Consider the following 16,939-nt stretch of genomic DNA (forward strand, 5'->3'; position numbering starts at 1 on the left):
GAAATTCTTATTAAAAAACCTGAAACTGAATAAGGACTAGCCAAACCCTATTCTCACTAATAATTACACAATCAACTGAAAATAATTGAAGAGCATGACTCATGCTCCAGAAGCAAATAGAAATCATTATGATAAAACACAAGTTACTTCCCCAAAGGAAAATATTAAGTATTTGAAGGAAATTGAAGCAATGGGAGATTTCTTGCTTTCAAGCATCTGATAATGTTTTAGTCCCTCTAGTTAGTATCCTTAACTGAGAGAAACTCCTGTCAACATTGTCACATACACACCAGAAAAACATGTTAAAGCATGAGTTCAAAGCATAATAAATACTTAAATCCAGTAATGGCAGGCTCCATGAGGTTGGATTTTGCTTTTGAAAATGTTCTGTTAGCAGATACCCTGACTAGCCATGAGGTCTGAACACTAGATAATAAAGTTTGAACCTGTGCTTCGAAGTTTAACGTGCCTTATGCTATTTTTCGGCTGTAAATAATTTGCATGAAAAAGCTTCATTCTCTCTCTGTGCACAGCTTAAATAAGCAAAAGTAAATAATTTCCCTTAAGTTTTAGCTGTGCGTGTGTGTTTTCACTGTTTGCATTTACTGTAACGGTTCCAGAGTTCCTGAGCCTCTCCCCAATACACTGCCTTCCCGTTAACGCTCATATATTTGATGGGCTTTGCTCCTGCCCATTACAAGAAGGGTGCAGAGGCTCTATAAATCTTATTGGCTTGAAGCAGGAATAGATGCGACTGGTTAGAAAAAAACTCTGTGGGGTGGGTACAGACATAGATTCTTAGAGAAATGGGAGACGGTACTGTTCAGTGAAATGGGGAGGATTCTCAGCCTAGATGAAAGGAAGAGGGATCAGAAGGACTGCACGTAGTGGCCTGAATGAAGCCTACTGATGTCAGTGGAGTGACTTCTCTTCACTTCAACTACTTCAGTCAAACCTACTCAGTGAATCTGTGTAGTAATATCAAGAACAGCTTCACTCAGACTGTGCCATGGGCTGATCCTCCTTGCTGTGGTTTATTTTCATATTTATCTTCAAGAATGTACTGTTATTTTTCTGTTGCACTTTCAGTCTTCTAACATTTTTTTCCAAAATCACAACTTCATACTTCCTATATTCCCCTTACCTCTTTCTGTTATGTGAAATCCAGTTCAGCCTCCAGCCTGATATTTTTCTTATATGTTATTCTTTTGTGCAGCAGCAAAAAAACTTTAAGTCAAGAGACCTAGATCTGTTCACATGACTGGTTCAAAGTGCAGGCCTCTGAATTTAAGAAATTCAACCTCTGAAAAGAGACAGTGCCTGCCCTTTTCATGCGCCTATACAATTATTTATGGGAAACACTTCATTTTCTCTTCTAAAATTCTGTTGGAATAAATACAGTCAGTGGGTTTTTCGTTTGTTTTTAATAACTTTGGTGATGATTATGTCAAATTACTGAATGATTGTGGAGAACATTAATAAGATACCTTCAGATGTAGCTCTAAATTCTAACGTCTGATTTTAATATTAAACACGTGATTGTCTTAGTTGTCTGAAACTGCCAATATACAATTTTTTATATAAAATTAGAAATGTTGATATTTTTAAAGGCATATCTGATTAGAGTATAGATAATTACATTGTATTGTCACACTGTCTAGCTTACATACTTTCAAAGTAGAGAAGTAGAGAGATACAGAGTAATCCTTACTGTCACATGTAGTTTCTTGAATTCTAAAATTAAATATATTCAATGTTATACATCTAACTTTGTAATGTTCTCAATTTGAATGTGAGAACTTGGATATATGCTCTGAATATCTTGACCCACACTGCTAATGTCTGCTGCTCGTAAGTTTTCTGTTAACCAGTCTGAGTGAAGCATAAGTTTTATTGTGCAACGATTAAAGTAGATCTAGGATATTGTGATATGCCTATAAGGGAATATTTGTTTTAAAAATTATTTTTCTATTTTTGAAATTTATTTTGCTTTTCAGTTCTCCGGCAGACATATTTTGTATTTGTGACTGCACATCTGCGTGCACACATGTACAAGCCTTCTGACAGTTTCTTCAGCTTTTCAGTAATTTACCCTGTGAGGCTGCATGAGGGAACTGTAGGCTTTAAGTAATATTTTTATCAAGTTGTTACCTTGCAGGAAGTATCAATATATCCTTAATCTGTTCTATCATCCCTCAGTGTTTTGGTAAGATGCACAATCAGAGACTCTGGCAATGGTCAGTTGAAATATGTAAAATAATACAAAGAAGAGAACACTATTTAAGGAAAAAATTATTTACCTATAACTTGAAAATAGTTGTGTTAATTAATTTGAGAAATGATAAGCCCTTATGACTACTTCTGGAAGGCTACACTTTAAAAACTTAATATAATTAGCCAGGTTATTTGTTCAGAGGAGTTTAATTGCATTTAAACTAGCAATATATATACTCGATGAATGCATCTTAACTGTACAAAGCCAGAAGAATACACTAGTAAGCCCTGTGACTGAGGATTGCATATACACTCTTTCAAAACGGTATACATAATTAGTTTGAACCTAACTTCTACAGCTTCTTTGTGTTTTGAATGATATTTTTGTGGAAAAGGAGACATTTTTGCAAGCAGTTGTCTCTTCTGATCCAATGACATTTCTGTAGAAACTGTTGAAAAGGTTTACAGGAAGATGGAAAACATAGGAAAATATCAGAAATTACTTGCAACGTTGCTTAACTACTTGGCTTTGCTTTAACTTGCACCATGTCAACCTTGTAAGCCATTGGTTGCTGCTGAAGAGCTGCTGGGTTTGAGTTTACCTGAAGGTGTATGATTGTGAACGTCTATACAATACACTAGTATAACTTTTATGTGGTTTCTTATGTAACCTTATGCAGAAACAGACAAATTATATTAATTTTGTATTGTGAATTATGAATAATCAATCACCAGAATTAACTGAGATACTTCAATTTACTGTAGTGTCCAGATAATTTTAGTAGAAAGAAATACAGCTAAACTTGTACTCTTTCAGATATTCCAATTGACTTTAGTTTTGTAATTCCTTATGTATGCCTTGGATTTTATAATCTAATTTACAGTTGTTGGGTTTTTTAACTGTGAAAATACATGCCATGTGTTTTTATTTTATCTGCCTTGTCTTCCACCATGAGTGCTCTACTCTATTGCCATTCATCAGAATAACTGATTTTACGTGAAGCAAAGGTGCCAGAAAAGAAAAAAGAAATAGATTATGTCCTTAGAAGGAAGAAAAGTGAAAATTCTGGTCATCAAACTGAGTTTGGACTATAGAAAAGAGAAATTATTTTTCACTCCATCTTATTCCCTCCCAAAAGCTGCATTCTTCTTGCTTCTTCTTAAAGACAAGATATGAATATTTCTGGAGCACCACACCTATTTGTAATGCAAAATAATTCCAGGTCTGGTAGTTATTTTGCTCTAGAACATCTTGTCTATTGGCAGAACAGAAAACCTGGTAGTGCTTGAAGCAGGATTGAATCAAGAAACATCCAGGCTTGCTACCCATTCTGTGCAGGAGCATGTTTGGGTTTATGCTTATTTAACAGGTTAGCAAATGCAGCATGCTGCTTCATGTATGGCAAAATTCAGTATGGATACCAATGAAGTCCAGTATTATTTTACCCAGGATAACACACCTTCCTGTGAAGGTCAGTACTGATGCTGTTGGTCTCCAAAGTACTAGACAGCCCTAGTGCAAGCTATAAAGCTCCCCAGTCCCCTATCTGACCAAAATCCTCCCCTTCATGGTTAACAACTCTTTTATTAATTGTTCCAGCTGCAAACACCACTTGCACTCTAGATCACGTCTTGTGAGCTTTTGGAATTGAAGTTGCATTGGAAGTGCTTAAAATGTAACAGACATTTTGGTAGCGGTAGTATAAAAGCTTCAAAACCTGCCTTTTTAAGTGAGCCTGTAGTGCATGGAGTCATGTCAGCATTCCAGAATATGCTGTTTAGAAAAACTTTCGCATCCAGTGAGACTTGGGAGGGTGTGAGTGTACTCACCAGCTCTGCTCTTCCTCTGCATCTATTATTAATCCATATTGTCCCTGAAGAAATCTTCCTCAGCTCCATAACTTGTACTACAAAAAACCAAAGAAATTATGAAATAGTGGGAGTGTCTCTCTTAAAAAGTGGGTTTTAAACACTGTTTCAGTTCTAAAGGTTTTTCAAAGGGACTGGGTATGTTTCAGTGCATATTGGGAATAAAAGATTTTTTTTATTCAGAGAAATTTTAATCGTATTTTAAATTATTGATATCAGATGTGTCACAGTTCTTCCAAAACTCTGGTCGGTAGACCACTAGCAAAGAGAATTGTCGTCTCTTGCACCTGTTATGTGTAGTGCAGAGAAGTACCTTGGAAACCTGAAAAAGCAGTAGTAAATGAGTAAAAAGAAGGTGGTCTAGCTGTTGTGTTTGGAAGCAGTGATACCTATCCAAAGCAACTTAAACAGGGGAAGAGGTCTAAAGGAGACAGCAATGAGGCAGCTGAACAGTAAATCTCAATGTTAGGAAATGAAGAAAAAAAGAGTTACAGAATACATAGTATATCAGGTAAGTAATAATGACATATGCCGAGTTGGAGGAGGAAAGGGAAGAAGAAACTGGGCAACGGGAGGGATGGATGAGCAATTTGATATGAGCAATAATGTGGAGTGGCTGAAAGAAAATACACATATTATAAGCGATCCAGACCGAGGGGCCTCACTGTAACAACAGACTGCAGCTGTTGTTACAGACATAGGCAAGGTCAGGGAATTAAGAAACTGCATACCTCACAAAGAGATAAGGAAGTTGGACTGCAAAAACAAGAAAGCAGAGCAAGGTGGCTGGACACCACACCAGGACCAATCATAAGAAGGCAGAAGGTGAATGGACAAGCAGCATTAACCTATTAACAATCAGGACGTAGTGCATGTACCTTGTGCTAGTGTATAAATTGCTATATATCCCTTAATAAAGTGGCGTTAACTTGATCACATTTGTCGTACATGTTGTGGCCGTGACTTCCGCGTCACAATAATGATGGAGAGAGGGAATACAGGTTTTAATTCAGTTTTGAAATGGAGCTGTCACTTCTGGTCAAGTTGCTGTGACCTCACAAGTTACTACGTTTGTCAGGGTAGTTCCCACAATTCCAGTAACTTGTGATAATTTGAGTTTAGGGTGGTACTTCACATATTGAAAAGGCTGAGCATGTACACAATTGCTGTATTCATCTGGAAATGGTAGCTTATTAAACTATGGTGAGCGGATCATGAGCCTGTCACCTGTATGTACAGTGGGATCTTCACTTTATTCCTTCCCAGGCTGTCTATACCAGAGCAGCACTAGAAGGCGTTGTCTTTCCAAGGATTTTTTTCAAGATAGGTCTTAAGGTTAGATGCAGGAGTAAGGTAGATAAAGAAAGCCCGCAGCATGGGGGCAAGGCTCTGGGGAAGGACAGGCAATGTAGGCTTGCTGCTAGATTTAAGTTACCGCTTGTGCTTTTCCAGGAGTAAGGAAGCTACCTGAAGCTACCTTCCTCAGCCTTCTGGACTGTGTATCTTGTGCTGTTATGCTTAGAGATGCGGTGAACAATCTCACCCAACGTGTGGGTTTTTTTAAAATCCAGTTGTTTAAAATTCAACATTTCAGGGTGCGTTGGAATGAGACTTTTTTTTCCCTTTTCTTTTTAGTATAATGCAACTTCATCTGTTCTACATGTTGAATCCAAGCGTGGGGTTGGTGGGCACTATTTAACTCACACTGCTGACTACATTAATTTATTAGAGTATCCCAAGTGATATCGGTGGCTTAACTGAAGACAAAGCAAGTCCACCAAATAGCCTTTGTGTTAAGCCAGGGTCTTAAGAACCACTAGGTGCATATACATGGATAGTAGTGAGTAGTTCTCTTAGCAGGTTAGCAGACTGATGTTTGAAGGAGGAGTGTCTTTGGTTTATACAACTTTGTATAAACTGAAAACCAGTTTTCAGTCAACTTTACTTTGCTTTTGGGCATATGATTTTGTATTTATTTGTATTAGTATTAGTATTTAATTTAACTTATTTTCCTCTTGAGTGCCACGAAAGCAGTAGTAAGTTTTCATTTATATACTGTTCTGTCATTGAATTGGTATTATTTACTGAAATTTGGTATGAGTGGGCATTGTACCATGAATAGCCTAACATTGCAGAAATATCTGCTGGCTATCTCTGTCTCTCTCTCTCATTTTTTTTTTTTTTTTAACATGCATACACTTCTGAAATCCAGCCCAGACCATTAATTAGTATTTAGGCAGCTATTTGATTAATATCCTGCAAATCTCTCTACTTGGCCAAAAATTTCCATTATTGTCTTGTAGAAATTGATTCAAAGTGAATTTGTGTCTGAGCATGAAGTGCTAAACAGGTTTTTTTTGTTAGACAAGGTTGTATCAGAATGCAGTTGTCAGTCAGGCAGTGGGCAAATAACATTATCATATGGTCAAACCTGTGATTTTTAAGAAAACATATTGAAGAGTGGTGTGTTTTTAAGTATGGTTTATATTTTTGTTTGCATAAAAGTCTTGGGAGTTGATTTACTTGTCTAACAGGAGGAAGTTGAAAACAGGGCCTGTAATGAAAAAAGATCTTCCTACAGTACCCATTTTACAAGGTCATGGTCTAGCTAGCACCTAACTAGCCTCACTATTTTGCTCAGTGGTGAGCAATGGCAATGAAAGCTTTATATTCTAAGGAAGCCTTAGATATTGGAAATTGGCATGTTTCTTAGTGTATCTGTGTGTTTGAACTGGATCATTTTACTCCTGAGGTTATATCTGTATCAAGACTTTAGAATATAAGCTTTGATGAATGCTACCATATGTTTTGCAGTTTGATTTGCCTATTCAGGCAACGTTTTAATTTTCTTGATCAATAGAGATGATAGTTTTCTATTTTAAAATGCTGAAATATCACGTATACTATGCTTTGTATTTTCCCCTGTCTAAATAAGTGTAGCTTTGTTATCTAGAGGTATCTATACTCCATGCGACATGTCAGTTTGTTCTTTCTGCATTTCTTATTTTTTCCGTGAGCGTTTTCCTGGGTTCAGTGAGTTTTCTGGAAGGAGATGGGTAGCAGAGGATGCACAAAAAGCCCATGCATTGCAGGAACGGTGGTGTGATGGCGTGCATGCCGCTGCTCGGTAGGTTTATGCCCCACCTCTGTGCAATGCACAGCTTTAGGAAACTTGTGCTGGGGTGGTTTCTGGCTGGCTGGCTGTGCCGCTCTGGCTGTGGGCTGTCTCTGCCTTCAGCACTGCGTGTTCATGCCCGCACTGCTGGACTGCAGGATGCCTGTAGCACCTGCTGGGGCTTCTGTTCAGGGCTCTGCAGGGGCCCGGAGTAAACTCCCGCTGAGGACCTCAGCTGCCACTTTGATTGCGGTTTTTTGATTGCGGTTTTGCCCTTTTTGATTCTCGCTGCGAGACAGCAGAGTGCCTGGAGATTTGCGTTGAGTTGTCTGAACTCAGTGAATATAGTTAGTAAGAAGCTGACCAAGGTCACCATCCTGTAAGTGAGCTTATTTACCATTGCAGACATGAAAACCTTTTATCATACGTGAACTGCCTGCTTGGTATGAAAGCTTATTGGGTCAGTTTGTGACAGGTTAGTGTCAAACGTTACAAAAGCAGCACAGATCAGCCTGCACGTGTGTTTCTCTGTACATTTTTTCAGTTTAACTTCTGCATCCCTTGTACAGTTTTTATGGCCAACAGTTCTCTTAAAGTCTGTTTCTTAAGCAGAGCTGCACGTTTTCATAAAAATGAAGAGAGAGTGATAAAAGGGAAGTTGAAATAAAAGAAATATGTATTTCAGTATTTAAAAAGGAATTGGTTATCAGGGTAATATCTGTGTGCAAAGATTTTAGAAATAAAAAAGTGATGTGCACATGCAAATGTTTAAAGACATGGACAAAAGTTAAAGTTGTTTTATAGTTGATATTGCTTCTTTTCTTTAAACAAGCATAGCTGTTACAACTGGGATAAGGTATAGAGTGGGGCCCTCTGGGCTTTGAATAACAGTGTGTAAACAGTTTTAAGGGATTTTAGGCTATTTCTTGTCTGGATATTGTCTGTGGTAACATTTATAACCCAGTTAAAGTAGATGTCACAAGTACTGTATACACCCTATGCTTAAATCAGCACAAAGTAGCTGGATGTGTGAGTATGATATAAGCAGCCAAAACTTGGACAAGTTGGTTGGGTTTCTGTTTGCCTTGGCACTGTATAACAGTTCTGATGAAGTTCCCTAACAAATCTGTAACTTTTGGGGATGTGCCAAAGGACTAACGAAACAGCTTTACTTACATCTGTATTTAAAAATGCTGCATGCGGTGACCCTTTTGACTTCATGTCTAACTTTCATCCCAGGCAAAATGAAAGGATAATTGAAGATAAGCTTGAGTGTCTGAAAGCTCATCTTTCTTCCCTGACTGTGATTTGGTCTAATAAAACATACTATCACCACCTACAGACCAAACCTATCGTAATTTATGCTGTTCAGCACAGCTTTTGGGAGCTTGGGGCGTAGTCAACAAATTTGATACTGTGCTTTGGTGAAATCAAATGCATTTGATAAAGAAACTAAGGCAGTTGTACCGTTTTGGCTTTTTTTTTTTTTTTGTATAAAATATACCTCTGTACAGTGTTTGACACCCTACATCCTCACTATTATATAGTGCCGATCTGTAGTGCAGCATTTCTCTATTAATTAGAGAATAGTGTAATAGAAGAATTGAAAAGCAATGGGAATTTGAGACTGATGTGGTGTAGTGTGGAAGTCCAAAGGAAAAGGTTAGCTTCAGTAATGGTGGGCTTATGTAATGAGATATAGACTAATTTCATCTTTCTCCGTCAAATTATTTAATGCAAACTTAAACCCCAAGAAACTTCGGAGTTAACTATTTATCAGCAGTACTGCATCATGAACATCAAGGCAGATGGAGTTTGGTCCTTGATAAAGGCACATCCCTAATTCTTAATTGCATTAATATATCTAATGGGAAAAGAAGAATGAGAAAACCTCTAATTCTCAAAGAAGAAAGAACATAAAGAAGTAGATCATTTTAAGCTAGCATCTCTTTACACTCATACAGTGTCATAACTGATATTACTATGTCATTCCTTTATCAAAATAGACTAAAATAGATTCAGAGTTTCCAGAAAACATGTTGTCAGACATTTAGATCATCAAATTTGCTTTTTTTTCCCCAAATTTTTCCCAAATATATAAAATAAGTTTAGTTTCAGTTGGATTAATGTGTTCCACTACTCACTCATCTGCAAAAACTATTAGGATTTTGATGTCGTAAGGTCAAAGAGTGGAAGTTAAGTATAGTCTTTATTCTTAACATGTTAAAATAGTTCTGAAATGTAAAATAACCTGTAATTTAAAATAGTCTCTTTGGTCTTGGAAGCAGAAAAGAATTATTAGAGAGTCTTGTGCAAGCAGTGAAATATATTTTAGTGGTCTCCAGCATAGTAATGAAAAACCTGAGGTCATCTCTTTTGGAGTGAGCTTTATATAGCATCTTCTTCGTGGCTGGATTCTACTGATCATGACACCCTTCAATAATATGGGTACTAGAGAAAGATGCGTGAGTTTTGTATAGCATGTAGATTTGTTATTATTACAAAAAAATCCTGTGACTGTATCTTTTCCTTTTCCTTATAATTATGTCTGTAGATAAGAAGCTAAGAAGTATTCGAGTCATAGGTGGAAGAAATTATTCTTCCTGTTCTAAATTATTCTTCTGTTCTTCCTTCTTCTTCCTGTTTTAGCTGAAAGTATTACAAACCTTTAGAGTCATGATTCTGAATTCAGCAAGTTAGGTAGGACTAGGTAACAGCATGCTTTGTCATGTGTTAAATAATTGCTACCTGGATAGCTATTAAATGTCAATAACATGAAGAATATAAAAGCGTGATTATTTCAGGTTTGTCCTTGAAATGTGCATCAAAGTTTATGTTCATTGTACAAATGACTCATTGTAAGAATGAAGAGAGCAGTAAAGGGTTTCTCTACTTCATGTTAAGTGTTTGTGTAGGTGAAGTAAAATTGTTAAATAAAGATTTTCTGAGTGGAAAATTAGTTTTTCCATCTGGGGAGAAGGAAATAAAAATAAACAGTATGTAAATTAATACTTCTAGCGTTTCAGTCAGTGAAGAAGAGATGGAAAGAAAGACCCTCCACAGAATTTCCATCGTAGCACTAAGGGCCAAAATTTCTTTCTGTCCCTTGGACCATTTTTGGTAGCTTTTACCTTTGAAATACCTGTATTTTAATCAACACAGCCTCTTCTTCTAAGTATTGTTTTAGTGTTTTTTTTAACTCAGGAGGGAAAAGTTCTTTTGTGGGTCCAGAAAGTGCTTTCTGAGTGCAGTCCCTTTTGTTTAGATGCCTCTTGCCCATCAATAAATATGTATATTGTAATTTCTGTGAATGTTTATTTCTCTCTCTGCAATTTTACATATCCCTGCATGGAGCAGGCAAGATTTGTTTCAGCATCTTATTTTAAATAGTGACATACATAAAGTTTTATTATGGTGTTTTGTTTAAAAAAACATTTGTAGAACAAAATTTGTTGTAGTATTAGCTTTTTTTCAGCTGTGTTTTAAAGATGCAAAGTGGTAAAAGCCTCGGTTCCTCAAATATGAAGGCTTCTTAGATAGAACTCTTGGCTTCTTTATCTTTTTCCTTCATATTAAAAGAAAATCTGAAAGGAGATTGTACCTGAACAAATTTAACACCATCTCCATGACAACCAGCTAATTAATCGCTATCGGTCTGGCTTTGGTCCTCTTCAGTGAACTGATGCTCACCAGCTTTATTTCACATATCTTCTGGGTGTTCTATGAAGGTCATTTATTTAGCAACAGTATTTCTTTGGGAAAAGCAGCCTTTTAATACAAGCAACAACTTTCCTTAAAAACAGCTCAATCTTACCTGTTGTTTTCTCTCAGTTTTGCTTCCTGCACAGTAGTAAGGAGTTTTTGAGGGTTGTTTGTTTTTTTTTTTTTTTCCTGCTTGCTTTTCCTGATATTTTTATTTTTTCTTTTGGACATGAATATCCATTATGTATATTATGACTGTGACCGCAGTGCAGTACAGGTATTCCCAAGCTAAGTTTGGATCTAAGTAGTGTAGTAAGTAGGAGAAATCAATCCCCAGCAGTGTGATGTTTAAAGGGGGCTAAGAGCTCAGGTGGTTACTTTGCTTCTTGGGACAGATTTTGCAGGTCTGACCCTCTGTCGCTGTATTACTGTAAGTATTCATGCTTGCTCATGTAAAGTCATCACTACACTATCATGCAGTCACAATTTCTGCAGTGTTAGAGGTACTTTGAATCAATCGAGATACTCGCTACGGTTACTGCGTCGTTTTTGACATTTATAAATATGTTTAGGAGGCCTGGTAATTGTGTTACTGTTGCAAGTAATTGCAAGTTTTCCCCTATGATAGTCTCCAGCCTGTGAGCTGTAAGAACATGACGTCTGTAGATGCTCAGACCAATTGCCCATATAGCTCAATGTCCTGTCTTTCCTACCAGTCTCGCATAGCAGATACCTGTGATAGACTGTAAGGACAGGGAAAGGATGAGATGGTGCAGAATATTTTCCCAAGAACATTTTCCCAGTCTTCAACCGTCTGTGGCTAAAGGAGTTCAAGGCTTGCAAGCAGTAAAAAGAATGAAATCTGAGGCTAGGAAAGAGCAATAATTCTCTATCCTGAACATTTCTTGTATGCTTAAGTTTTCATTTTCTTGCTGGATGACTGTTCACTGCCTCTTACAAATTAAATATGCTTTATACATGTTATGTGCTTACTATGGGGGGAGAGTGAAAACAGTGGAATCTATCCCTCACTCCTGCAGTCTCCTTTTCACTGATGCATGTATAGTTCCAATCTTTGTGTTTTCCTGTCATGTCTCATGGATGTATTAATTGTTTGAAGTTATTCCGTGTATTTACTCTTTGGGTGCCATGTTTTTTTGCAGACAGGTTGTGGGACACCTCAATTATCTCATGTAATTTAGTAGTACTTATGAGAGATGAATATTGGTGTTCAGGGGCAGGTATGAACTCTACTGAAGATTAAAGTAGTAGACTAAAAGGATTGCCAAGAGATTTGTGTAGAAAAGCAATAGGAAAATCTGTGTTTTGACTGAATGTTTTATATATTGTTGAAAGTGCAGAAATACATATTACATGCTGTTAAGCTGGTTTTAAGGTGTTCATAAAACTGTAAAGAAAGCAAAAATGTTGTGGCAACTCCCTTATTTTTCTTCATAACTAGCAAGCCAACAAAACAGATACAGAAGGGCAAGGTGCAATGGGAGAGGCTGGAAATAGTTTTAGATAGTTTCCATCATAAGCTGATTTATTAATATTCTTTTTAAATCACTTTTGGGCCTGCTGGAAGAAGTTACGATTGAAGATAATAGATAGGGATATTTTACATAATAAAGGACTGGAGAAATGGCTCTAAGAGAATGTTTAGTACCTGGGATTTGCATGAAGTGAAGTGGAGAAAGGAAACTTGCACCAAAACCAGTACTGAACTGGAGACACGTTAGGCTGCGAAAGTGACCTTGAAGATGGGAAACATGTTCTTTATGGTGTTAGGTGGTGTCTATTCTGAATCATTGTCTTTCAGCTACTTATTTGACAGTGTGATATATTTAGAACAATATATTAATGATTTCTTCTTTTTTTCTTTTTTCTTTTGTTTTGTTTGTTAATACATGACATCCTACTGAACTGGTACGTACGAAGATTGCTGTGTTCACTGTATCCTGGCTTGCTTGTTCTGTGAATTTCTCACCCTCTGTAACATTGTTCTGGGACAAGCATCCTGTGGCATCTGCACATCGGAGGCCTGCTGCTGTTGTTGTGGGGACGAGATGGGGGATGACTGTAACTGCCCATGTGATATGGACTGTGGCATAATGGATGCATGTTGTGAATCCTCAGATTGCTTGGAGATCTGCATGGAATGCTGTGGGATCTGCTTCCCATCGTGAAATATTTATCCCTTTTTATTCTCTATAAAACTGGAGAGCTTTTCTTTAAATACATTTGAAGAAAGACAAGGTAAGATTTTCACACAACTGACTGGTATTGCACTGTTCATTCCCTATATATAAATATTTTTTTAAAAAAAAAATAATCCTCAAATCTATATTCTAACAAAAATTGTCTAGTTTTGTATGTGAAATTCAAGCTACATTCCAGCTTCGTTTTGGCTTTGCAAATGGAAGACTTTATTGAAACTGAATTATAGACCTGATACCACAGGCTGTATGAGGGCAAAATTGCCATTTGAGTTGAGGACAGGTTTTGGTCAGAGAAGAGACTACAGGACAAAGCCTTAAGTATTTGCCTTTACCTACTTTAGTGTTTAAACATTCAGATGCCTTCATGCATAACTTGCCTTTACAAGCATTCTGAAAAGCAAAATGTCTTAATTTCAATCTCTTTGGGTTGAAAGCTACTTTGCTCTATTATTTGAAACTTAGTTCAAAACTCAGCATCAGGAATCTACTGTTGGTTTTGCTACAATGGTCACATTGGCAATGTTTCTTTTGTTTTGAGTATCTCATTGGTTTGTGAGAGATTCCTGGTATTTTCCATTGTCAGTATTGATAGTAGGGGAAGATTTGGCAAACTAAAGTAAATTTAAGTTTTGCCATGGACTAGAGTACCAAGATTTTTTGTTATCTATCAAGACAGAATAGAGAACTTATATTTTACTTCAGTACTAATATTACTTGAAATGCTTTTTTTTTTTTAGAAAGAGACTTTGGAAATCTGTGTAGACATGAAATAGATCGTTAGACTAACAGACTAACTAGTAGACTAACAAATTTTCAAAATTTGGCTATAAAGAGGAAATAATCAGAAGTTAACTCAAGAATCTAAACCTGTACATTAAGTGACCCTGTCAGTGTTTGTGGCTTTACAGCCAGTGTCACATAACTTAGTATTTATTTCTTCACTGTGTGAGCAAGATCCACAGAAGATGGCAGAATTTAAACAAGGTGTAAAGACCAAGTTAAAACTGACTTTATCAAGGAATCCTGTCACTGAATGCAAAAAGCAGATGCAAAAATGTTTATTCTCAGATACGTTTTAAGTGTTATTTTTAAATAACTATGTAAAAAAAAAGAAAAAGGGACATTTAAAAAAAAAGTATGATATTCTTTAAAAATAAAAGGATTGGAATTTAAAATGTTTGAAAAAATCAGTTAGGACCTGGTGGGCAACTTTTTCCCTGTTACGTCACTAAGGTTTTCTGAGAAATAGCTGTCTTCTTTGTCATTGTAATTCTGAAATGAATTTGGCCCAACACATAAAGAGGTATATGGCATTCACAGTTTTAGGGAATAATGGTACCCATTTTCTTTACCATCTGCTAGTTTCTCCTCTCCCATGTCTGTATCTCATTAACTTTTACACGTAAACCACCTACACATCTTGATCTCACATACTGAAGTTTTCCTATCTACGCTCCAGATTTCCCATTTGTAGATTGTTGGATCTCATAAATTTAGGCCTTGTTACAAGAACCACCAATAGCCCATAGCATATTTCTGTTGAGTGAATTGACCATAAATGTCTCTTTCCGCTGTAGTGAATTCAGTTTATGCAAATGTGACAAGCTAAAGATCACAGGAGCATGAAGCTAAGTCAACAAATGGTCTGATATTAACCAAAGCTTCTCCCTGTGAACACTGACTAGTAGTGCCTACTACTGCAAGTTATCACTGAAGGTAACATAGCCGAATCCTCAACTATACTAGGGAGCTGGTAGGTGTTACGTTTTGCCTTAACATCTGCAATATTGTGGTGTATTCTGATGGAATGCAGATTTGCTCAGAGGGTTTCTTATCTGTTTTTTGATAGTTACTACAAAAGTTGATTCTTATCATGGGGTTTCTTTTTTCCATATATTGGGCCGGATTCAGATCTATGTTGCATAAACTAAGTGCGTTTCCATTAATGTCAGAATTTTCCATTGGTTTAGCTCCAGCTAGAGAGCTCAAAGACATTATGGTAATAGGCAGGCTAATAAGGAATCATATAGTTAAATTGATAAATTCCCTGAGCTCAGAATCAGGCCCATGGGGCTCAATTATGACTCCTAAAAGTCTGAACCACATTGGGAAGGGGGAAGAGGTGCCTTGGTTGAGTGGCAGTGCCTGGAGGCATTTTGCCTTTGTAAGGCATAATGCCTCTGGGGAAATTGGGGGCATCACAGTGAGCACTGGGACTCGATGCACCTTGGAAAAAGTCTAGACAGTGCTTCACCCATTGCGGGTCTATGGTTAACACCATGGTGGTGGGGACGTGCACTCTGGGGCTAGGCAGCACCATGAACTATCCTTCCTGGTGTCCTGGTCACGGAGAGGTGATTTATGGCTGGGGTTTTTTGTCTGATTGTGCTTTTGGGGATGGGGAAGAGGACTTCCAGTCTCCTGTCCTGCCCAAATGTCCGTGCCCTGCCAGAGCAGTTCCAGTTTTGTGCTTGGAAAACTGCACATTTTTATATCAAGCTTTTAGTGAATACTGGATGTTAGTAAAAATTACTTTTACCACAGGATGATATAGTTTTTAAAAAAAGAAAATGCCAATCTAGGGAGTCCTTTTTCTGTGTAAAAGTTTATCTATACAGTTTGCTCTGCAGAAACCCTTGTTTCTACTTACAGGAACTCAGAGGGGTTTTTGATTTATTGAAATTGTGAAAACCTGGAAAATGTATTTACTATGAAGCATTTATTTTTAGGACAGTTAAAATACAAATGATAATTGCAAGAACTTTGTTCATGCATATATGCATGTGTGTACAAAGTCTCTCACCCACATGCACACACACTCACACATATGCAGATATATTATTTCTTTTCCCACTTCATTTGTGAAATACTAGGAAGTGAAAATAGTGTTTATTAACCCTCATAGTGATTAGAAGTATCAAAGTATTATAGGCAATTGAAAAAATAGAAAATTGTGTGATTTTTTTCACATTTAAATGTAATCTGCTACTGTTTGTCATAGAGATATTAGCACTTTTGTAAAATGTATCTTTGTAGCAGAAAATATTAGTATGTAGTTTAAGGAATTCCTGTCTATATTTATATTCTTAAATTCTGTTTTGTAATTTTCACTCTATAGACAATCTTGTAAGCACCTTGTGTAATTAAAACAAGCAGAACTAAAAGGAGTCAAATGTGAAAATGTAGTTTAAATAAAATTAAAACATCAGAACTTAACTGTCTGTTTTATAATAATTCTTGTGAACTTGTACAGTGTTTCACTATATAGTACTGCAGACTGGCCCATTTGAAAAAATGGTAACTTGCTGTTTGTGTTTTATATCAACTGGATGTGCTCTTCTCAAACACTATTTTGAAATAAAGATCTTTATTTTGAAGCTTTGGGATATCTTCCTCTTCTATTTTGCCCTGTTACTGTTCTGTCTTCCGTCATGTCTTATTTGTGATTTTTTTTTTTTGTCTAACACTTCCTGAAGGCTTTGGCCTTTGGGTGATTTAAACAGAGGGGGAGCCAGTGTATGTGAGGTCTCTTACAGGTGGAGCTGAACCAACTTGGACACTAAAAGCTGACTAGCTAGCATGACTCTCCAACAGTGAAAAGGTTCGTCATTAAGAGGGCAAATTCATTCCTTAGTAATACTGTGTTAATGAGGTGAAATTCCAGTAATGATTAAATTTGATCAAAGATAAAATTATCTTAATACATCTGCAGCAACAGTCTTCAGTTTACTAAAAGCAAGCTGAACAAGAGTGTGGACAGTCGTAGATTGCAGTAGACATATTAAGGTCTAATGGCCTATGTGCCTATGAAACGAGG

General features: G+C 36.8%; 1 protein-coding gene across 1 annotated transcript in view; it reads left to right on the forward strand.

Moving 5' to 3' along the window:
* Positions 1-16,499, forward strand: part of MDFIC (MyoD family inhibitor domain containing) — a 53,728-nt gene extending 37,229 nt beyond the window's left edge. The window contains exon 5 of the mRNA XM_086480528.1: positions 12,842-16,499. Within this exon, the coding sequence (XP_086336654.1) occupies positions 12,842-13,089 (248 nt within the window). The 3' untranslated portion in view covers positions 13,090-16,499. The remainder of the gene's footprint in view (positions 1-12,841) is intronic.
* Positions 16,500-16,939: the final 440 nt, after the last annotated feature.

The sequence above is a fragment of the Leptosomus discolor genome, chromosome 1 (genome assembly GCF_034619465.1).
Source record: "Leptosomus discolor isolate bLepDis1 chromosome 1, bLepDis1.hap2, whole genome shotgun sequence".
Classification (NCBI taxonomy): Eukaryota; Metazoa; Chordata; class Aves; order Leptosomiformes; family Leptosomidae; genus Leptosomus; species Leptosomus discolor.